At 40.4% G+C, this 23659-nt stretch overlaps 1 protein-coding gene across 16 annotated transcripts in view; it reads right to left on the minus strand.

Moving 5' to 3' along the window:
- Positions 1-212: 212 nt before the first annotated feature.
- Positions 213-23659, minus strand: part of snap91a (synaptosome associated protein 91a) — a 72162-nt gene continuing 48715 nt past the window's right edge. The window contains exons 6-31 of one of the 16 annotated variants that reach the window (XM_047340813.1): positions 23431-23524; positions 22855-22966; positions 21666-21772; positions 21531-21572; positions 19158-19219; positions 18851-18859; positions 18279-18291; positions 18155-18193; positions 17837-18057; positions 17617-17711; positions 16632-16646; positions 16096-16323; positions 14079-14156; positions 12050-12298; positions 10718-10801; positions 10350-10418; positions 9880-9999; positions 8585-8656; positions 6620-6934; positions 4565-4741; positions 4456-4474; positions 4191-4278; positions 3700-3795; positions 3417-3551; positions 3126-3214; positions 213-2102 (exon numbers count right to left, since the gene is read on the minus strand). In XM_047340813.1, coding sequence (XP_047196769.1) covers positions 3134-3214; positions 3417-3551; positions 3700-3795; positions 4191-4278; positions 4456-4474; positions 4565-4741; positions 6620-6934; positions 8585-8656; positions 9880-9999; positions 10350-10418; positions 10718-10801; positions 12050-12298; positions 14079-14156; positions 16096-16323; positions 16632-16646; positions 17617-17711; positions 17837-18057; positions 18155-18193; positions 18279-18291; positions 18851-18859; positions 19158-19219; positions 21531-21572; positions 21666-21772; positions 22855-22966; positions 23431-23524 — 2620 coding nt within the window. In that variant the 3' untranslated portion in view covers positions 213-2102; positions 3126-3133. Of the gene's footprint in view, positions 2103-3125; positions 3215-3416; positions 3552-3699; positions 3796-4190; positions 4279-4455; positions 4475-4564; positions 4742-6619; positions 6935-8584; positions 8728-9879; positions 10000-10349; positions 10419-10717; positions 10802-12049; positions 12299-14078; positions 14157-16095; positions 16327-16631; positions 16647-17616; positions 17712-17836; positions 18058-18154; positions 18194-18278; positions 18292-18850; positions 18860-19157; positions 19220-21530; positions 21573-21665; positions 21773-22854; positions 22967-23430; positions 23525-23659 lie in introns of those variants that run through there. The other 15 variants (XM_047340816.1, XM_047340815.1, XM_047340812.1 and 12 more) reach the window with 15 other exon arrangements.

Raw genomic sequence — 23659 nt, forward strand, 5'->3', positions numbered from 1 at the left:
AAAAAGAAGGAACTAAAGGATAAGACAAAAATGAAGGACCTGCGGTGATGGGCCTGTGTCACTGAGACTTGATTTCCCAGTTGATATTGCACACACACTAATCAAAAAAACATATACAGATGCTGTTGATGAGGTGGAACTAAAGCAAATTATATTATCTTTAAATAAGACATAACAATCATATAGAGAAAATTAAAGTCCTTGACAGGCAGTTCAATCCGTCATTGAATTTATTGCATCTCAAAGGGCTTACATGCACTGGGGAGGGTCATCGTAAATAAAATAATTTTACAACTAAACAAAAATACATATTTTTATAATTCAGTCATGAAAAATGTCAATAATCTCCCATTGTTTTCTCAGATTCTCTCCAGATTCTCAATTCCTTACACAGTTCAGTGAAATGATGAACAAGGTCAGCAGGTTACAGCACAGGACTGGGGCATGAGGTCATACATATGTCCAAATACAGGTCAACACTACAACATATTTAGTCCATTGTAAATCAGTGGGAAACAAGATCATGGCTCAATGATGATCTCTGGGTGTCTTTACACACTGCTCCCATGTGGCCACATACAGTATCACAGGAGTTACACTGATGGGATGAAGGTCAACAGTGATCAAAGAAGCAACTCGAAAAAACATTATGTTCAGATATCAGTCAAATTAGAGTTTTTCCTTTTTCGTAAAATCTCACTTTTCGACACCCAAACTGTCATTTGGCCCAACAGCACTGGGTGCAACGTGGATCTTAAAGGAACCCTGGGGCTTTTTTGACCACTAGAGGCACTTCCACAAGTTTTATGAGGACGTAAATGCACTCAACACATTTGTTATTCCTCAGTGGCACACACAGAGCTTTGAATGCAAACTTAACTTTTGTTCGTTGAGAAAAAAATAATCCACAGGTACCTTTAATCTGTTCTTTTTACTTCTGTGATTACATTTTCTATCATATCATATTTGAATTTGAACTGTCTGAACATAGAGTTTGGTATGACAATGGGATATTCTATGAGATACAAAATAACCATATACTGACTTGTTCTTTAAAAGTTATAATGTAAACACAAGCAGAAGACATACCCACATGAGAAGTGTCAATATCATAGGTAGACACTTATATCGACAATTGTACAGTTACATTGAAGGGCAGTTTAATTCCATCTTTATCATGAATTAATCATCATTTTCTCTGGAACCAAGTTGAACACTTTGTTTTATCTTAGTAGCAGTGCCAGCAAATATCAACATTAGACTGGAGGATTATTCTAAAAGAAACAGAAGATATAAATAAGACAGGAAAGACGAAAAAGAGACAAGTTTAAAAAAAGAAACAAACTGAAAGGATCACTTGTTGGTCCAGTAAGATTCAGAAGCCTGCAGAGGTCGTTTCTTAATATACAGAATATTAATCATAGAGCGGTATTCATATTTGTTTTCCAAATACTTTCGTATGATAACGGGAAATAGAAGGATACTCACACAACTTCTTACAACTTCATGTCAGATTCACATTTATGTTTCTCTTCCACAGACATACAGAATAGAGACAGAATCCTCACCAGAGAAATTTATGTACATCGAAGAGGACCTTTCTGTAAACAACACACCACATGTTTCTCTGAAAATCTATGGGGGCTTTGTTTACCACTCCCATCCAGTCAGAGTGGGACAAAGACGTGCCCCTCCCCCTTCAGAAGGAGGCGAGGACAAAATGGGGAGGTGGGAGGAGCTTAGGACACTAAAGCACATCCATCATTCAACTCAACAATAGAAAGAAGTCTAAACACATACGTCTTCACTTCCTCTCACATACATTTGTGGACTTTTTTTTTTCAGGGTTTTGTGTGGTTTTGTTTAAACAAAAGATTGGTACATCTACATAAGCACAAGCTTGTATTTTTTTTCTCTCATATTTATTTATATAATCCGCTATGGTTCACTTTCACAGTTGTGCTACGACATCACACAGGAGAGGGATGGGGTGTTGATGGGCGGGGGTGGAGGAAAAGATGCTCTAAGGTTGAGAAGCTGAACATCGCTGGCATCCTGAGATGTTGACGGACACCAGGTCCCTGCTCCACAGAAGAAAGCAGCTGGAGGACAGGAAACAGAAAATATTTTCAACGTAAGTGTCAAGTGGTTCTAGTGGGTCTGGGAACAAATTTAATGAAAGGTCTGTGCTGTGCTGTCATTTTTGTCTTGATTACAATACAGAATGACAGAATGATCACTAAATGGTACACTCCAAACAGTCTCTTACACAGCTATGGTGTGTAGGTAAGAAACCACTTGCTGGGTGCAAGACTTATTTTACTTTTATGTAAGAACAGAAAGAAACAAGTTAGAACGAAGCTCATGCTTCTTCACTGTTATTCTAAAGAAAAGCGCTTTCAGCATAAATTTCTCAAATGTTAAAAGCACACAAAAAATAAAAATTGAAAATAGAGATCATTGGTACAATTCGCAGGTACTGTACTTAGTAGCAGAGCAGCTATGAAGGAGTGACAAACATTTGCAAAGTCTACAGTCTGAAAAAGGTCCACTCCAATTAAAGGCATATTTATATAAAAGAATATTGACTATTTTTACATTTTACATTTTACATTTTACATACAATTTTACATTGAAGTGATTTCTAAAGTCTAAAAGATTTCTAAAATACATCCTTAGTGATTGGAAAGAAGTTTCTTTATCTGTAACCAGAAGGGCGACCGTTGAATCCTAGTCTTCCTAATTCTGCATTCTAAAGTGTCACGGGTAAGAAACTGAACCCCAAAACTGCCCCTGATATCTGTGCCATTCTCATAGAGAAATTGCTGCACATAGATGCACTGTGTGAATGGGTGAATGGCAAAAATTGTACAGTAGAAGACTTTGAGTTGTCATCATGACTAGAAGAGCAATATATAAATAAAGATTATTAAAATGTAAGTAGTATACCAAAAACCTTAAATGTCTGACATAGCAGTGGAGACTGCATCAAATTTATCATAAGCCATGTAGAAGCTACATATGTACTGTACTGACAACCACAAAGTGAACAAATGGAAGTCACTCAGAATCTGTTATTGTGCTTCCTGTGCTGTAAATACTATATGTACAGCTCTCGATCCCACCTGGGGCATTATAAGAAGTCCTTGAGGTCGAGGTCTGCCAGAGGGTCCTTGGGCTTTTTGGGACTCTGGCTTGCAGGTCCTGGAGAAATCTGAGAAACAGGGAAAAGGAGAGCAGATATGAATCAATGTCAAATATATCCACGCTGTCCATGTTTTTTTTACAACATCATGAATGCTTTCATCATGTAGAAAAGTATAACTGCTTTACTGTGTGTGTAAACAATAGGCCTGATTTAATGTAGGCTTCTGTGTGTGTGTACTGTATGTGTGTGCGTGTTGGTGGTCTGTTACCGCTGCTCCTGGTGCAGCGGCTCCAGGTGCAGCTCCAGCCACACTTGTGAAGGCAGGTCTCATCATGGGCTGTCCCATCATTGGCTGCCCCATCATGGGTTGCATCATGGGAGCTCCAGGCCCTGCTACTGGAGGCTGGTGAGACAGGGAGAGCACAGTAGACTGGGATTTGTCAAGGCAAAACAGATTCATCACTATAAGCCTTTAGGATTATCTAGATATTATGGAACTGAAGTGCAGTATTGTACATGAGAGATTTCACTGTGAATGAAATGAGTCTCACCATGGTAAAGCAAGGCTGTGCACTCATTGGTGGCACCATGGCTCCACTAGGTGGACCGGCTCCTGGTGCTCCAGGAGCTCCAGGGGTGGCCCCAGCCTTAAGAGACAGACAGAGGTCAAGTCAAAGTCAAAGTCAACTTTATTGTCAATTCTGCTATGTACAGGACAGGGTTTTAAAATGCCATCTCTCGCTGCTCCCCAGTGTAAACATATAAGTAGACAGAACATAACATCAGCACAACTGGTATGTTCTTAAAACCTTAATCACAGCTCACACAGCTTGTGGGAGTTTGGATGTTCCCATCATGTTTGCATCTTTTCTGCATTAATGAACAACATTTGTTTGGGACTTGATATCATTTCAAACGTATGTTGACAGCTACATCATATGTGTCTGAGGCAGCAGACACAGTTCTTAACTCAGCAAGCAGAATTTAAACTACTCTAGAATGAAGTTTGATCTCTTGGCGGGAGAGTCCATATTGTTCTTACCATGGGGGCTGGTGTAGCCCAGCTTGTGGGGGCTACATGTGGCGTCCAGTTGGCGCCTCCTGTCAGCTTCTTCTCACTCTGTGGGTCCCTGAAAGAGATTAAACACAGGAGAGACCTGAGAGGTTTGTTCAAATTCCAGGAATTAAATAAGAAAACAATTTAATGTCTAAAAAAAAATCTGACTGCTGTTGTAACATAGGAACATGTGTTTGAGCCTTCACAAGCATCATGCATACACGGAATTCACATATTTAAACACACTTACTTTTTCTTTACGCCGAGGTCTGAAGAGAAGAAAGAAATCAAAGAAAGTTAACTTGACATGAATTAATGATTCTAAAGACTTAGCTCAGGGATGAAAAGCTGCTGTTTACCTCCAATCAGGTTGGCCAGTGACGAGTCCAGATCCCCTCCAATGGTTTTGGCAGCAGCCGCCACGCCTCCTGGTGCGACGGGAGTTCCCATGCTTCCAGCTGTGCTTCCAGCAGTGCTGCCCCCGGTGCTCTGGGGCGTGATGGCGGGCATCAGCAAGTCGCCTAATCCATCAAACACTTGGGGAGAGGGTGGGAATGGCGGGACATCAGAGAAACAACACAGATTACAAACCTGCAAATCCCTAATCTTGCTACAACACGGGCAGCAGACAGGTGTGAGACCAGACAGTACGGTGGGGGTGCAATCCAGTTGTGACAGCATTGGTCGTTATCTGTGCCTGACATGCACAACACAGGACTGTAAATATGTTTGAGCATTCAGAGGGAAACAACTACAGCAACTGCACTCTCTTGGCTCGTTGCTTCGCCATGTTACATGTTCAGGAACTTAACCACTGGCTGCTTCGACAATAAAGCCCTGCTTTGAACCAGATGTCATCAAGGCCAAATATTTAGCAGGTTTTCATTCCAACTGGCTGTGAATCTCTGCACTCAGAGAGAAGTGCAAATATCAATTGTAATTGTTAAAGAGGCTTCACAGTGGCAAATTAAATAGTTTCCAAAACTGATAAAAAATGTTAAACGTTAAAACTATAAACTATTACAAGAGTAACATAACTTTCTTTCTGTTCTATTCTTCAAAAAAAGAAAAGAATAAATAAATGAATTAATAAATAAATAGATAAAATATATATAAGTTAGATTTGAAAATAGTTTTCATAAATAATAAAATCCTTCTTAATCAGCACCCCATTATCATACATACAGATTCGGAAGGAAATTGCCTCTGTGAAGGAGGAAATGTTTGGTGGTGGTCGACTGTCGTTTAAAAAAACCCAATGAGATTGATTCAAACGTTTGAATCCAGAAGGAGTGTAAGTCCAGCAAGCACAGGTTCTCCTCTCCTAAATATTCTTTCTTTATTCTCATATTATTATGACACTTTTTTCTTCTAATATTATGACTTTATTCTGCTAATATTTCAACTTCATTTTTGAAATCTCAGAACAACAATGATTCTTAGTTTCAGGTGATTATAGACTTATAAAAACATAATGTTTTCATTATCTAGCTTTCTTGATTCTGATCTCTGACCAAAGAGTAAGAGCCTCACCCACAATGTCATGCTGTTTAATGGATCACATGGAAAAGTATATAATCGAAAAGTGTTGCTGTAACCCTTCAGGACTGGAATGAAAACCTTCAGACCTACTCTAGTGCAAGCGGACTCAGGGCTTGATGGCATGTGGTCACAATAAGAGCCACTGCTCTAAAACACAGAGGGAGATAAAGATGCAGTGTACAAACGTAAACAACAGTAAGTTGTCTCATGCAGGAGTCAAACAGGGCTCGTTTTGCAACATGCAAAATAGAAACATGGTTAGAAGACACCGAAGGGAAGAACCGTCCGAACTGCACATGCTGCAATGAACTGCAGTGTTCAACTCACCAATTACAGATTAGAAGAAGCAAACAATGATGACCCAGCAGAGAGGAGGGGGTGTGAACAGGGGTGAAAGGAACATTTAAAAAAAATGAGGCAGTACAGTAAAGATGTGGAGAACAAAAAAAGATTGTGAGAGGGCGGTCGTGAAATGATTAGGAGGTGGAGAAAAGCACAGCATTTGTGAGAGTACAAGAGAATAAAGAGAAAGAGAAATCAGTGTAGCGGGGGGGGAGTAGTGCTGAGGAGTAAAGCTGCTGAAACAACAGATTCATATCAGGAGGACAGTGACAGCAACAGCAGATCAGGTCAGTCTCATTCATGCAGAAATCAAGCTGTGAGCAGGAAGAGATGACTCGCTCCACTGTTAACATACAACAGTTTTAATGAAGCAGATTAAAGCATCAAGCAAGAGACCTGTGCAAATGTGAATAGGAGACATTTTGTCATTTTCTAATATTTAACAAGGCACCAAAATCACACAAATTATTAAAATGAAGCTAGACGAAGGAAAACGATTCCTCCAACATAACTAATTATGATTCACTTACTTGAAGCATCAAAGCCACCAGAGGGCGCCGATGTATTGGTTGCAGATTCTGGTGCTGCTGCAGCTCTTCCACGGACTGGTCGTGTTGGAGACACCAGCGAGCCCAGGGCGTCAAAGCCTGACTCCAAGAGGTCATTCTGCGCCCGAGCTGGAGCCAAGGGAGCCAAGGGAGCCAAGGGAGCCAAAGGAACCAAGGGAGCCAAAGGAGCCAAAGGAGCCAAAGGAACCAAGGGAGCCAAAGGAGCCAAGGAACCCAAGGGAGCCAAGGGTGCCAGAGGTGGAGCAGCAGTGGGGGCCAGGGTGGGAGACATCAGGCCTGAGGGACATAAAAGAGAGGAATCATGAGGTAAGAAAGACGCACAACTGGTCCCTGTCACCGTTACTACATGACCAACACAAATTCACTATGATTAGTGACGCAACAGATGGAACATGAGGCATCTTAAAAGCAAAATTTTATTTTGGATCTGCGTCTTGAGAAAGATTAACCCTGCAGCAGCAAATAGCAGCAGTTTAGAGCACCGTGGAGAAGCAATTTACTCAACCAGAGCAAACCAGATAAAATAATGAAGCAAATATGAACACAAATGAGAAAAATATTAAAATATAAGGAGCATACATCTGCTATAAGTGATCGTTGGTTACTAAATACATTTGCTACATTACTTATTACTTAAGTATAATTCTGAAGTACTTATGCTCTACTTCAGTGCATTTTATGCTACTTTACACTGCTACTTCATTAGTTTCAAGTGGGGGTTCATATTTTTATTACAGTATTTGACAGCCATAGCTACTGGTTACTTTTCTAGTTACTAGTAAAAGATTAGAATGAGCTTATGACATCCAATGCATTATTAAGTACTTGTGACATATTAGGAAAAAAAGTTGTGGCTCTGCACATTTTGTTTCCCTTGTCACTTTTCAGATTCAGTTAAATAACCACACAAGGCACACAGAACTCATATTATCCTGAAAGTACAGAAAATTCAGACAAATGAACAAATAATTCTGTAACCCATTCTCTTAAACCATTAATCACCTTATTAGCTCTCACATTTATCTTGTGATCTGTGTATAGTAGTTAAAACTCACCATGTTACACAGCTGCAGTGATAAAATACACAGTCTTAACAATCTAATAATGATAATAATAAAAAAGTGTCGATCCCAAAGGACCTTTTCCTGCAACACAAGCTCTTTTAGGTTTGACATTTTCAGCACATTTTGGTGATAATAATTTGTACTTTACCTCATTAGGAGTTTTACTTCAAATTACTATTTTCCCACTGTTGTAGTTTTACTTTTTCTTCAATAAAATATTCTTCTTCCACCACAGATCACTATATATAATTAAGAAGCAAAATGTACATTGTTTTTCTTCTTAGGCACTACATGGGAAGCCCATTGAAAATACACAGTGTCTAGGTCTGCTAATGTACGCCTAAAAGTGATTATAGTTTTATTGCCATTAATGCTACACACAGTGTATGACTCAAAGACTCGCACCACGACGCGCTACATTCAGATTTGTCATACTGAAAGCATACAATGTTTGTGTTGAAAATGTCATATTCTTTAAGGTAAACAGATGAAAACAAAAAGGTCAAAACAGAGAGACCTTTGGGATATTAATCAACATTTGGCCATACACCAATGACAGATAGAAGATTTGGCATCATTCTGATGTCGTGGAGGAAACATTTCACAAATGAGACTAAAACCATTTTAGAACTTTCTAATTAAATCAACCAGTCCTGTGCCAAGTCTTTGTCAATATCCATTTGACTGATGCATCACCGTCATTACTTACTGCATAATATTTAGCAGCATAAGACATTTCCAGCAGTTGTTTGCCAACTTTGCAACTTTCTTCAAGGCTGTCATTATTTCATCCAAATTTGCTGCAGTAATTTAACCATCATTTTCATGAGATGCTTTGATGGAACTCTAAAAGGTGTCTCACCTCCCAGCAGGTCGTCTCCGGGCCCTCCAGGAGCAGAGCTCTGCTTCTCCTCCACAGAGCTGCTGAAGGAGTCTGCATGTCCAATTATCCACAACGCAGCATGGAGGGCAGAAAGGGGTGAGAGGTCAGCCCTGGACCACACACTGAGACCCGGTAGGGAGGTGGGAGACAGGGAGACAGATCACCCTGACTACCTCGATAAATGCACATGCCCAGAATATGGTCATATATAAACACTAAAAACTGAGATGAAAATAAGTGGAAATATGTCAGGTGAACTCTGAACTGTTATGATGGGACCAGTGTTCTCAAACATCAAATTCAGTTTTTACAATGGGAGCTAGCTGGCTTTGCAGAAGCTCACAGACAACAAATCAAAAGAGAGAAGCTGGAATGTGTGAACACTTCTCAGTTGTGCTATCCATCCATCCATCCATCCATTATCTATACCACTTCTCTTTGTGGTAGAAGGGTGTACCTGTACCTGTAAATCACGAGATTATATTCAATTTAAAGACTGGGCAAGCTGTATATTTGTATATATTACATGTTACATAAAAAAATACATAAAACGTATTCACACTAACTCAACATGATAGAAAACAAATGTGACCCTTTACATTGAACCTATATTATATTTTATATTATAAAGTTAGATAGACATTTACCTTGTATATTTCACCCTAAGTTAACACCCTAAAATTAGCTAATTAGTACTTTACTCAAGGTACATCAGTACAAAAAACATCTGTTTCATCATCACATATTTCAAAACAATCCATCCAGTAATTGCTGAGCTATGCAAACATGCACAAAGTGCCGGTCCATAAGAAAAGGTTCACATCCCGTGTTTTAGTTCAGTAAGTCAGCAAAATTCTGAGCATTGCATACGCAGAACATAACTGAAAACACAATGGCAACATACAACACAGAGTTTTAACTTTTTTTGGGGAACGTAACTGGAGTCTAGTGCGAACTACTTTCTGTTTTGTATCTATGATCTGTCTATAGTCTTATTTAAAAAGGGCTGAAATTAGTTTCACACCTACAGTCTATCACTATACTCTATCAGCCTCTAAGCTACAAACAATAACCTCAGAACTTACTGTAACAACTCAGTGATGATTTTTTTTTAAAACACCAAGAAGAAAGAGAAACATTAAGTTAAAAATGTACAAACGTACAGAATGGACAAATATACTGTATATATATACATATTGTAAACAGCATATGTTGTTTCAAATGATGTATATGTCTGTGTATTTGTGTGTTAGTGAATTAGTGCAGCACAGTACCCAGCAGGTCAATAACTGGCGCTGACTCTGCTTTGGGCGGAGTCGAGGCTTCTGAGCCATGAGCTTCAGCAGGAGCAGGAGAAGAAGGAGCAGCAGCAGCAGGAGCTGGAGATGTAAAGTCTAAGCAGAGAAGAAGAAGCAGGAAGGGATTCAATTACTCTCAAATCTGAACGCCTGCATTAGTCAGTGAAGGCTTTATTTCCAAGCAGAGAATGCTCTGTTCATGCACTGTTATTATGCCTGGCATGCAGAGAGGAAGCAGGAGAAGTAAGCAAGCATCCCTGCATTTTAATTGTATCCACATCCTTGAAGTTTGCACGATTTGGTATTTGACTGGTGTGCTTGTGCATGCAGACACCAGCTCCATGCAAAAGACTTCATCTTAAGTCAGGTCTGGAGTCTTGCTGCACACTTCGTCGAAAAAAGGAATGGAGACTGTGATGCAGTAAAGGTAAAGCAGCTGAACTCACCCGTTACAATGTCTCCAGCCGGAGCCAGCTCGGGCAAAGGAGAGGGCCCGCGTGAGACAGCAGGAAGGTCTAATTTACCAAAGCAAGCGAGAGGCAGAATACGAGAAAGAAGAAAAAATGTGGAGGTCGGGGGAGCAAAGAAAAGTATTAGCGTGGCAGGTAGAAAGACACAGCGTAGATAAAAAAGCAGCCACAACGACAATCCAAGACTGAACGAGTGGGTACATGCACAGTCATCATACCACTATGGGGGACAAACCAAGACGTGTGGGGTGAAAAAAAAAGACAGATGACAGAAAAGTGGACATATGGAAACCAGAGGAGATGAAAGAGGTTCCACACAGAAAAATGGATATCAGCTCCTGTACCTGCACCAAAAAGGTCTACGCTAGGAGTGGTAGCAGCTTTGGATTCTGTGCTGGGGCTTTGCTCAGGCATTGAATCAAACATATCTAAGAACAAGGACACACAATCATATGGACATTCAGAGTTTTAGTCCAGTGCATACAGAATGATGAGTTAAGAAGAGATGAGGGAAAGCAGCAAGATCATACATTTATATTATTAATCAGGTGAGTTGTTGTGTGTCTGTTCAGTGCAATGCAAAATAAAACAGTTCAAAGAGGGAATATTGCAAAATGTCACCATGAGGACGATAAAATGCTTTTTCTTTTTGCAGCAGCATATTTTGAGTGTGTGACCAGAAATTACTTTAGTTGTTACGGTTATGTGATTATCACAGATTTAAGTCTGTGTACTCTGCCTTGTAGAGCTACTTGAAAAGTCAGAATCCCCAAAGTCAGCTGGATACATCATCAGGAAACCATGAATATCTTGAAAAAAATGTCATTTGGTCTAATAAATATGACATTATTTCAACTCAAGACCCCACAGGAGAGGTGAGTAAGATTCATCCTCTGGGGACCATGAATCTCTGTGCAAATTTTATGGCAATCCATTAGCTGCTGACTGCGGCAAGTGGCAAGTTCTGCATCCACCTTTTCCAAATCACATGAATAGCCATCCACTTTTCTACCAATATACATAACCCATAACCTCTCTTCTGGTCAGCAGGAGTGAACCTGATCAACCAAAACTGCAGTATACCTGTATTTAAAAATTATGCAATATTCCCCTTTAACTAAAGTGCATAAGCTACAATAAAGCATTCTCAGCTGTCACTATCTAAAACACTGATCACAAGCAGGAGAAGAAAATACATTTCTTCTATGGTTTCATATGTGTTAGTATTAGGTTAATAATCAAAACAAGTTGAGCCACCTCTGATAAGAAAAGGAGAGAAACAGCTTTCAGGGTTTTGGTACAGTGCATAATCAAGGGATTACCTTTGAAAGCAACAGACACAATGGCCGTCACTGTAATTTTTTTTATATCAAAATGTTTTCTGTTATGCAGAGGAGGTCAAGATGCTTGATTAGCTTGTTTAAATGATCTGTATCTGAAGAAAAAGCATCATGGAAAATAGAAAACCAAGTTTGAAATGTAGGGTCTGGGCAAGTTGTTATCATTGTCACTAATTCATCATCATCATCATCATCATCATCATCATCATCATCATCATCATCATCATCACTAGCAGGAGCAACACAGTCATCATCAAAACCTTCACCATTGTCATCATCAGTGTCATAATGCAGGGCAATGCAGTTAGAGGCAGAATGAGAGCGAGAGGACTTTACCACCAAAGATATCTAGAGTCGGGGCGGCTGCAGACTCTGTGGTGGTGTCGGTGGTGGTTGTGGTGGTGGAAGAAGGGGTGGGAGCAGCGGGGGCAGCGATGGGGGCGACGATGGTCGGCGCCTCACTAGAGGTGGGAGGGATGATGGCGGCAGGGGTGGTGGCGGTGGCCCCCGTGGCGGCGGGCCTCATGGCGAACAGGTCCAGCTCTGGAGCAATGTCTGCACTCCCTTCCGTCGTGGCAAAGGGGTCTTCATGAGGAGCAGCAAGGGTTGGTGGTGTTGAGGGAGGGGCGGGGGTTTGATTAGAGAAGAGGGGAAGGGGGTGGTGGATGGAAGGGGAAGGGGAGGGGGATTGAGGGTTTGTTAGAACAGCAAACACGGTAAAAAGCATATTTGTGAGGCCAGATGCCTCTGGAGCTCCAAATCAGGTTAAAAATAAATAAACCATGCACATGGTCCCTCATTAACTTCACAAGCTACAACTGACAGTGTCGACCAATTCTTCACTAACTCATCACTGACTGTACAAAAATTAACTTAAGAGAACACGTTTGCATGCAAGAGGTTATTACATAAAAGCTCGAAAACTATAATGGAACTAAGAGCGATTTAAGAAACTATTTTCTACTTAACTACCCAAGGACTAACAGTGACTTGTCTTCATCTGTGAGAACGTAGCCAAATTTAGTGTAAGCTAAATATTACTCACCCAGACATCGATATAAACAGAAACTGGCTATTTAAAGCTAGGGTTGGTAATCCTTGAAAAGCTAGCAAGACCAGGCTACACTTTGAAAAAATTAGCCATTAGCCCTCTCGTCAAAGCTACACCCCGAAAACACATAAACGTGCAATGACTGACAACTGCTACGATCCGACTTTTCCGTGACTAGCTTGCTAACTTCTGGCTATATCATCTCTGCGTCTGGCTTGTGAAGACTCGGTCATGTGCAGTGAGAGCACGGGCAGGATGTGGCCAGGCAGGTCGGTTAGTGACAGACAGGTAAGCCAGCCAATCATTTAATTTGGTTCGCGTTAAATGATTAGTCATGTTTATTAATGTTCTGCGAGAGCTTTTTTTATTGATGGCTGTCAGGACATGAAGAGGATTTCAACAAATAAGATGAAACGTGTTTCAGAGACAAATTACCAACCCTATCTTTAATCAATCCAGTTCTTACTAGGCAGCACGTTGTTACATGGCGTGGAAAACATAAAAGAGATATCACTTATTACTGTATAAACATTAGCTAGTTAGAAATTGGTTGAAAATTTAAATGTAGCAGCGATTTCTAGTTTCTGTATAAACTTCCTTCTCAATTTTTTATTGTGTGTTAAATCAAAACTTTCCAGAGATAAGTTATGGATCATCTAAGAGCCTGTATTCTCATCATTGAAAAGCTAAGCAGATCAGCATGTGTAATTATTACAGGCGGTCAGTGCCACTGCTTCTGTGACTGCTGCAGTTACTAGTAAATGCCCAAACTAGAGCACCCAAAATGTAATATAAAGGAATACATTTGATTTCCAGTGTTTGAAGAATATAATTTGTGAGAAAGCACAGTCACTCCATGCATTGCTCCAGCCACTGATTTGCAGTGCACAGTAGGTCGAAGAAAGAAACTAAATGGAGTTAGTTATTTTCAAAGGAAAAGAAAAAAAGGCTCAACGATGATTAGCACAATCTTCACCATCATTATTTAGAGTAAGTGGTATTAAAACAAATGGTATTTATTCCTACAGTGTAATAAATAGCTGCTTTTTACTGCAGTATTCACTGGGTGAATATTAGAAGGAGAGGAGGAGTCAAGATGAGGGAGGAGAGGGTCCATGACTGGGGCATTACAGCAGGATTCGGGGTGAAACAGTAGACGTTTGTTCTACTGTCTCCTATGAATGCAGAAGCAGCTTCAATATAATAAAAGCAACAACAGCTTTTACATTCACACATACATACATACATACATACACATACACACACACATACATACACACACACACTTGCACAAAAAGCTGTCTTGTCACCCACCAGATCCACCAAAAGCATCAGCAGCAGGGCCCGCGGCCACGGCAGCAGGACCGTCTCCTGGGGAAGGTGCAAACGCATCTAGGGTATTGCAGACGAATACAGCCGGAACGCAACACACACAAAACATAACCCCCAGGGCCAACACACCGACAGACACATGGATGTAAAGAACATAGGATGAGTAAAGAGATGGAGTGGACAGGAAACAAAAATGAGAGGTCAGCATCAGGGAAAAGCAGAGAATACAAGAAATATGCAGCCTGGTTACTGTGGCGACTGATCAGATTGTACCACCATTAGTCACATGATGAGTTTTGGAAGGCTGCATAATGCTGCATTCAGTGACTGCACAGTTTGTGCAGATGTGTGAAATGAGGTTGTCACAAGTTAATTTTGCTCTGTGACAAGAAGGAACATGTCAGGTTCAGGGATGGACAAGGAAGAGTATCTCTTTGACGAAGAAATTCAGTTCAAATTCTTTTCAGCAGATACAAATGTTGGGGCTGAGGTTATTATTAAAAAGCCAAAATATCATCCAGCTATTCATCATTGTGGCAAATTAATGAAACTGTTGGTAAGCCATTAGGGACACATGGGTGATAAACAAAAAAAGCAAAAAGCAACTGATAGGAGATTAATTACATTGCAGTGGGTTTACTGAGGTGCACATGTATATAATGAAACACTCTTGTGAATGTTTAAAACATGTCAATGTCTAAGCACATTAGTTTTCTGTGACAACTGTGCAGCTTCGAATAAACCCAGAGAAAAGCAAGTAATCCTCTGCAGTGCCTGGTATTTTTGGGATGTGCCAGAAATGATAAACGTTTTGCTCTGTGCTCAGTGCAAAACAGGGTTTGTGCAAGCACATTAGTGTGCATGCTCGTAAACAAATGAGGGGGCAAGAATATTAGTAACAGGTAGATTACCATTACATTTGAGTCACAGCACTAAGCATCTAATTTCATGAAAAAATATAAATCTGATGATCTTATGATTGTTGTTGTTCTCAAGGTATTTCCAGGATCATCAAGGACTACCACTAACCACATGGAGGAAAAGGTTTTTTAAATATGTGCCTCTAATCCAAACAAATATGGCAGACGGACATGACAATTCTCCTTTCAATGTGTACACCAAAATGAAGAATTGTATTATCAGTTACATTAACCAGCTAATTGACTGGTGGCTGATGTCACCATGTGTGTGAGTGCTTGCGTGAGTCATCATGGAAAAGTATGGTTCTGGAGACACCTACTGTAGCAGAGACAATCACAGAGGTGGATTTTGAGACATGTGTCTGTCTGTCTGTGGACATGTTTCAGCACAACTCTGCCAAATGCAGTCACAAAACTTTACAGGTGTGTATTTCAGTGAAGGCTGAATTTAAAGATGGGTGTGGTCCCATGATTACTGAGTATGCATGTCATAATGTGGTAATAACTACTGAGAGCTCATGGGATGGAAAATCAACATGTTGATGAGCGATGCATCATTTTTCTTTTTACTGACAAAATCATTTTTAATCCAGATATTAAGAAGAATATTTGAGGTTTGTGGAAATACATACATAACAGTGGCAATTGTTCTGTTTATTAATCAGATTTTTAGCTCTGTGACTCAAATGTTGATGGTAATATATGGCACGAGGCACAAACTGGGGTTCTGGTGCCAACTGCTTGTTGAAATGTCACAATATACATTGAGATATTTGTTACTAAGTCTTCATGTGACATCAAAAAATGTGAGTTAGATTCTCCTCATTCTTTAGATATCACAGAAACATACATCACATACAAAATGTATCTGATAGAACAAAAGTATATTTATGTGGTTTTCAAAAGAAGCACTCTCAATGAATTTACCAGTGGCTGCAATGGAAAGTTTAGGAAGTCAAATCCCAGTCATTTATATACCAAATTTATATCAGTAAATAACTTGATGACAAAATGATTGGAGCAGACAGGCAGCCATGCCATGAATACGGGCCTACATCCAGCCGTCGAACCACACTGACCTCCGAAAAGGTCAATTTCTGTGGCTGAGGTGGTGGCAGGGGCGGAGATGGGCAGAGAGGCAGGGACTGGTGCAGCTGCAGCAGCAGTGGCAGCAGTGGTAGCGGTGGCAGTGGCGGTGGCTGTGGGTGCGACAGCTGCAGGGGCAGCTGCAGCATCAGCATCAGCATCAGCATCAGACTCTCCCTCGGTCAGGAGAGCTTCAGAAGCTCCATCAGAGGCAGCTGGAGCTGCTAAGCAGGTTTACCCCATAATCCAAATGCCACGACCCCGTTACAAGAGAGAAGAGAGGAATAGCAAGATAAAAAAGTAAGATAGGTGGAAGATGGCAGTGTCAAAGTGACTAAAATTTTTTAAAAGTGCAGACGTGTGTGGTCAGAAATTAACAGGAAGGGTGCGAAAGATAATAACTACATTTGTTTTCAATGCAAAGCAACCTGACACTGATAACAACAGAGAACTTTAGGTAGAAAGCCCAGATGGACAATGAAAAATCTGCAGGCATTTCTTATATTTAGTCTGTCAACGGAATACTCACCCTCAGCCAAAAGATCTGCACGAGAGATGAACAGAAAGAGGCACAGATGAGAGAGGATGAATGACAGCATGAACACAATCTATATAACTATAAAATATATAGCTGCTCTGCTGAAATTTTGAAATTTGTCATTCGCAAGTTGCCAACATTATACAGATAAGGTAATAAAAAAACAGACGCACACCAATGTAAAATCGTAATAGAGCTTAAAGGTCCTTAATGTAATTTAGGTAGTGAAAGGTTAGAGCTGGATTCTGGCCATGTTCAGGGGATCAGTGGAGATGTGGGGATGAGCAGCGACAGCCTCACAATGGAAATGCGGTTCCACATAATCCAATAAAAACATTAATGTGGGTAGCACTTATTTATTCTACTTCAGGGAGTGACTCTAAAAGACTTAAGTTTGTTTAATTCATCTCATTTACAACAAATACTGTATCCTCCATGTTACTGCCAACTATTATCCAAAGCATACTCTAGGTTTATAAATAGATTATCTTCTTTCAACCTCATCTCAGAAAATGGTTTCCATTTATTTATCTGCAGTGATGTCAGCTCCCTTTATGCTTTGGAAAATGGTCCACAGTTAAGTAAACAGGTTTGGAATTGATGGGTTGAATCATGCATGGTCTATTTCAGTGTGATGGATTTAATTCGATTAAATATTTACTAAGATTTGTTTCTGTAAGTTGATTCAAGTTTAGGACATTCGAGATATGTTTTAGTCTAAATTGACAATTTGTTCAATGCGTCCTTCCAACAACATTTCTCGTACCCTATTTTTAAGGGGATTATACAGGGAACACACACACAAAATATATATATATATATATATACAGTACATTAATCAAATTTGGTACATTCGCTTGTCCCCTTTGGTGTCCCCTCCAGGAATTGCTCTTGAGAAATTTCTCTTTTTATCGTACCCCCCACAGTAAGATGAAAAGATGAAAGATCCGCTGCTGACAGAGCAGAAAGTTCTCACCTCCCCATCCAGTCATAGAACAAGCAGCTGCAGCGCCCCCTGTTGATGAGGAGGAAATTGGGTCCAGATCCAACAAGAACCCATCATCAAGGGCACTAAACACAGAGGAAGAAAGTGAGAGAGTAAGTGTTGACAGAATGGAATCAATTTCTGAAGTAATATTGATGCTTGGATATTGATGCATCTCAAACACTTTGTAATATTGTTGAGTGACTCCTACTTGCTAGTTGTGGTGGTGGTGATGGGGGCTGGTGCAGAGGGGGGGGCGGCAGGCGGAGGAGGTTTGGCAGGTGGCCCGGGGCGAGCAGGGGGAGCACGATGCGGTGCCTTGGCCGGTGGTGCGGCAGTAGCAGCAGCAGCAGCAGCAGCAGGAGCAGCAGCAGCAGCAGCAGCAGCAGCAGGAGCAGGAGCCGGCGAGGAGTTGTTGGCCGTAGCTTCCTGCTGCAGAGAGAGAGAGACCCCCGTTAATGTGCTGACAAACACAGTTATGTACTTGAAACTGTTAAGAGTGAAGTTAAAAGTCAAATTCAGCATTTACATTTTTAACACGTTCTGGTACTGCTGTGAAGCGCTTAATCTGTTTTGACAGTGAAAGGGTCTATGTATAAGCAAAGACTATCATTATTACCACAACATTGTGATTATCATGAAACATAGCTTACCTTAGTGGGTGACCTGCAAAAACAATGATAGTACATGAGTTAAAGAGTTTAATGGTGCACTTGCTGAAACATAATAGCTGTTACTGAGATGGAAGACAAAGTGACAGCGTAAGTATCACTTTGGTGTTTTTTAGGCAGGCAGCATTTCAAAGCAATTCCATTTAGCAAACATCTGCAATTATAGGATCCACGTTGCACAGCTAAGTAATAGCATCTTGGCCCCAGCTCAACTTCTACGTAGCTTTTCTTTTTCACATCAGCACGAAAAGAGATTGTTGTAAGCTCTGTAAAAGTTGGAGCTGAGTGTCAGATGCTGACAAAGACAAATATGTTAATGATGACACTAACGTCACAAAATATGAAATGAACTTGCAAAGAAAAATTAACATTGTTTTTTCCATAGAAGTTCATCTTGAACAAGTTGATGGTGTGCAACAATAATGGTATCTGTGACTTGTTCAGATTTTGTTCTATAGAATCAATCACATGAATCAAACAATTTAACACAGTCACTACAAATGATGGTAAATTAGTATTTCCAAGTACAGTTTTCATTGAGAGAGAATACTTACTTATCCTCTCTGAGTTAGGTAAAGACAGAAGAAACAACATGTTAGTGAAATAACTGAGAGTAATAAGCAGAGAGAGAAGATACTGTGGCGAATTTAATCTCAAACAGGCCCCAGGGAAAGAGCAAAATCACTTCTAAGATTACCAAATACACTCAGGTGCATGTTGGACACCCAAATGTTCAACTAACCACTTCTCACAGGGCTTTCAGCACGGCACAAACCATTACAAACCAAACTTTGGCTCTGTGCTCAATATGGTAAACATTAAAAAACAACAACAGAGGCACAGATACACTGGACTACTTACGGCTTCTTCCCCTCAAGGGTGTTGAGGTGGGTCTCCAGGGACTCTAGAAGACTTTCTGGGGCCTGTTCACACCACAGGGCACCACAGGGGAAGACAGAGGACGACACAGTTAAAAAGAAACCCTGATCATGGATTTCAACATGTTATGTCCTGTAGTTTCAGTATTATTATACAGCACCATAAGAAACACAAGGGAGGTTACAAGTGAATAAACTTAAATCAGTTACACAGATACATGGAGTCACTATGAGATTACTGTATTACTCTACACAAGTAGAGCTTTTGCAAAGACAGTGGAACTTTGATAAATGCAGTTTTTTATACCTGTTTTGCACAAGAATAAACGTGTGTCAAATATCTCAAACTAAAGACAAGCAGCATCATAAAAGAAGAAGAGTGGTAACTGAAGTTAGGGTGATCATTTTGTCTCACAAGATAAGCATTATAAAGCCCATGCTAGTGAAGCTGTCTGATATCCTGATCCTGAGTTTATCTTCCTTGTGCAGACTCAACAGCGTTCTATTCTCTGATCCATCCATCTCTGAATCCACTGCTCATAAGCTAACTTAAGTCTGGCACAAGGTTCAGGCCTAAATTCATTGTTTTCCTCAGCTTATGTCAAAGTATCCTGATTAGTGATTAATCACTGCCGACAGACTGAAGGGGACACTGCCCTTACACAGGAAATGAAAAATCAAGGAGGGGGGATAGAGAAGGGCACAAAAGGACAAAAACAGAAAAGGTTAAGTATTGATGGCAATAGGGTGAGAAGTGTTCCAGTCAGCCATTATGAAAAGCTGCATGCTCAACCAGGCCAAATGAGACATTATCACCTCCCAACATGCAAGTAAATGGATAGCACAATAATATCCACCAGGCTTATTAAGCGAGGTCAAAGCTAATTTCACGAATTCACTTAATCCCCTGATCCATTTCCAGGATGTATCCATTTAAATCTGCCTAGTATATTATTCATAAAAGCGTGAAAGGCCAACAAAGCAGACAGACTGATACTGTTTGTCTTGGCTATGAGAGGGATGAGTAGAGCATTTATCAACCAGGGACTCCACTGACAACAAAGAGACAAAGGGCACCTTTAACAGCTCTGTCACTGTAATATTTAGACACACACACAGTTGTAGTTCTCATCCGAGGAGGCCAGCGTAAAATGTGCTGGATCATCTCTCTGTGGACGTGACAGAAACAGGCCTCCAGGCATATGCTTGACAGATTATGTCACATGACTGACACTGCCATCATTTGCAGAAACATTCTACAAACAGACCCAGTTCTAAAAAATAGCACGGATGAGGACATAACAACACGGCAAGAGAATCAGTAAGATGTTAAAATTACACTTTCTTGTTTGCGCTGCTGTACTGTGATACATCCTGGAGAGGATGAGAGACTGGCGGCTGAGACCGAAATGTAGATTAGTTACACAAATCCTTTTCTAGTCCTGGAATTATAAATCAAATTTTATGACCCATACAGTATCTAATTATTTATGGTGGCCTCTCTGGTCTGTAGGCTTTGGCCGAAAAGATTAATCATGCGATTCAGCTAATTTATATAACAGTATCATTTGTAAAAACTTGCCTTATCTCTGTATAACTTTTAATCCTCGTCCATACTAACGCACCTGAAAACGCCTATCACATGACCGCTCACTTACACTGGGCATCTGTGTACCGGTGTAAATAGGAAGGCATGCTCGAATAACAGCTTGAAATTAAAATTAAAATGGTAATACAGTGAAGCTGTCATGGAAACTCTGCAGCACAATTCAAGGACAGTCTGCTGTTCCTTTATACAGTTGTTAAACTAAAACTATGTTTAGCAGCGGAAACAGCCACCTGATCAGCAACCTGATAAGCATATCACAGCTTATCCAATCAGCTCGTTCAGTCACATCATCGCACTTCATCTGTTTGGTGGTTGTGCACTCGCTGTGCACTTCACTTGTTCTGTGCTTCAATTCTGTGCACTCAAAAAGCGTTTTATTGTTGACCTTCCCTAAGCTGTTTTCCCCCCAAAGCTAGCTCTTTGCACTTCTCACACTCTCAGCCTGAATGATCATTCTGCATCTCTGAAAGTCAAAAGACCAAACAAACACAGCTAATTGGTTGCATGAAGGTTGGAGGTGATAAGGGGGTACAGTGGGATATGCCTCCTCTTCAAACAAGGGACAGAGTGTAGCTGTCTGTGAACGTCTGATTACAACCAAAAGAAAACCACAGTGAACCCTGCAGGAAAAATAAGTGGTTGCCTTAGACATTCACATGACATATTGGACAGTAGATAAAAAACTGAGTACCGACATTCTCTGTTAGTTCGTAGCCAGAAAAATAGTGGGGTGAGGAAGCTTCTTACCTGAGTGAGTTCGGGTATGTCATTTTTGTCTATTCCCACTTGCTGTAAAAGAATACAATGACATTTAATGAAATAGTAAATAAGTAGTACAATATGTAGCTGATATTCAGAGATATATTGGGCTGTGTAGGCTACCTCAGCGATTTTGAAGAACTCGGAAACCCGAGTCATTCGTGTCAGGAATCTCTTGTAGATCTCCAGCCCGTCTTTACACTGGCTCCTCTTCATCTGGAAAAACTTTTCTGGATAAAGAGATAGTACAATGTGACTCCTTATTCTCACATAGTTCAAAAAGAAGTCATGTGATCATTCTATGTTTTCCTTGTTGTTAAACTGCATTAAAAGATCAAACCAAAAATGAATCAATCCTGCTATTAAGTATTGTGTGTAGCCAAACATTTGAATCTTATTTGTCCTTGCCACAGACATCCACTGTGTCCAAAAACTGTTCATCACTGTGGCAAAGCAGTGCACTGGGTGATATGTTGCTTCAACACTGTGAACCCAGGCACTGCATCAGCTCTGTTGCTGTAAATACTCACTAGAGGACCAAATCTGCACAACCGAAATAGTCCCCAACAAATGCAACACTAACTCTTGTTTAAGTAACTTTTGCTTTTACAGTGCTCAGCTGACCCATTTTGAAGGTCAGTAAGAGGCAGTAATGGTAGTCAGAAAATATCCATCTAGAGGAGGATATCAGAGGCCTCACTGAAGCACTAGTCTGTGTGTCGCCTACTCGGCTAACAGTCTAATCATTATAGCAACATACCGTAGCATTGTTAATATCCAATCAATTGTGGACTTTAAATGGGTACGTCTTCAGCTATGTGTATGTATGCGTTGCCATGTGTTATTCTTCAGATGATGAGAGACAAAGCTTGTCATGTTTTAGCTGTATGGTTTTAACCTGAACAGCTGTAGTGTGTGATTGTGTGTATGTCTTTTAGAACAAAAGGCTTTATTGTTTCTTGCTGATTGCAGTTATATTGTTGAGGATTTCTCCGCATTGGGTTTGCTGATAATTCCTCTGTTTTTACAAACCAGTGCTTATGACAGTTTTCACGTGTTGTGTGATAGTATTTGGAGAAAGAAGTCACACCTCATGTTGCTGTGCACAGCACGATTGAGAAGCACTTCCCCTCAGTTACCTCACTCGTTCATTCTGATCCAGTGATCTCCACAGGATCCCCATCAAATGGTAACATGATCTCCATACCAACTTAAAGGCTTCCTCTGTAATATGCCTTCCAGAGTACTTGACTTTTGTTCATTGATTTTTTAATAGATCATGTGATGAGTTGAAGATGGAGTGACTCTTTACCGAGCAGGTTAATGACGCCGTCATTGTAGCAGGCATATAACTTGATCAGATCTTTGAAGAGCAGGAGGAAGCAGGCTTTTATCACTGGATTGTCCAGCTCTGGAGGATGCACCTGTGGACACAAATAAAACCCAAGAGGCACAGCGTAGTTAGGATTTTGAAGATGAATAAAGGAGACCGAAAACTTCTTTTGAGTCAGAAACTTACGAGGAGAATTAAATGACAAAGACAACAACATTTCTTAGTCTCTGTATCAGTGGTACTGTATGTAGCCCATCCTCACAATTGCAGGTATACCACTAAGATAATTACATGTTACACTGATATGTTTAAGTTTCTTTATTTTCAATGAATTTCAACACTCTGACAATGTTCCTATATATATAAATACAGTATATATATATATATATATATATATATATATATATATATATATATATATATATGAGGCTGTGACTACAACACTAAGCCTGTTTAAACCCAGTTGCCACCTTTCTGTCTTGACTGTGTTTATCCCTCAGCCAATTCAGTAACCTTGCAAAGTGACTCTGTTCCCTATAAGCGAGTGTCACTCACATCAAAATCCAGCAGTGCGTCGATCTGGCTCTGCAGGGTCGGCATTCCTTTCAACAGCTTCTCTACAGACATTGTCCTCATCGCTCCCTCAGCTCTGAGACAGAGGAGGAACCGAAAAGGGACAAGAGAAAGAGTGAGAAAGAAGCTGAAAGATTTTTACACCTGCAAAGAAACAAAATATTAAACCCCCTTTGATAATTGGGAACAGCCTGGGCTGCATGGTCTAGTA

Source organism: Hippoglossus stenolepis, chromosome 8, assembly GCF_022539355.2.
Source record: "Hippoglossus stenolepis isolate QCI-W04-F060 chromosome 8, HSTE1.2, whole genome shotgun sequence".
NCBI lineage: Eukaryota > Metazoa > Chordata > Actinopteri > Pleuronectiformes > Pleuronectidae > Hippoglossus > Hippoglossus stenolepis.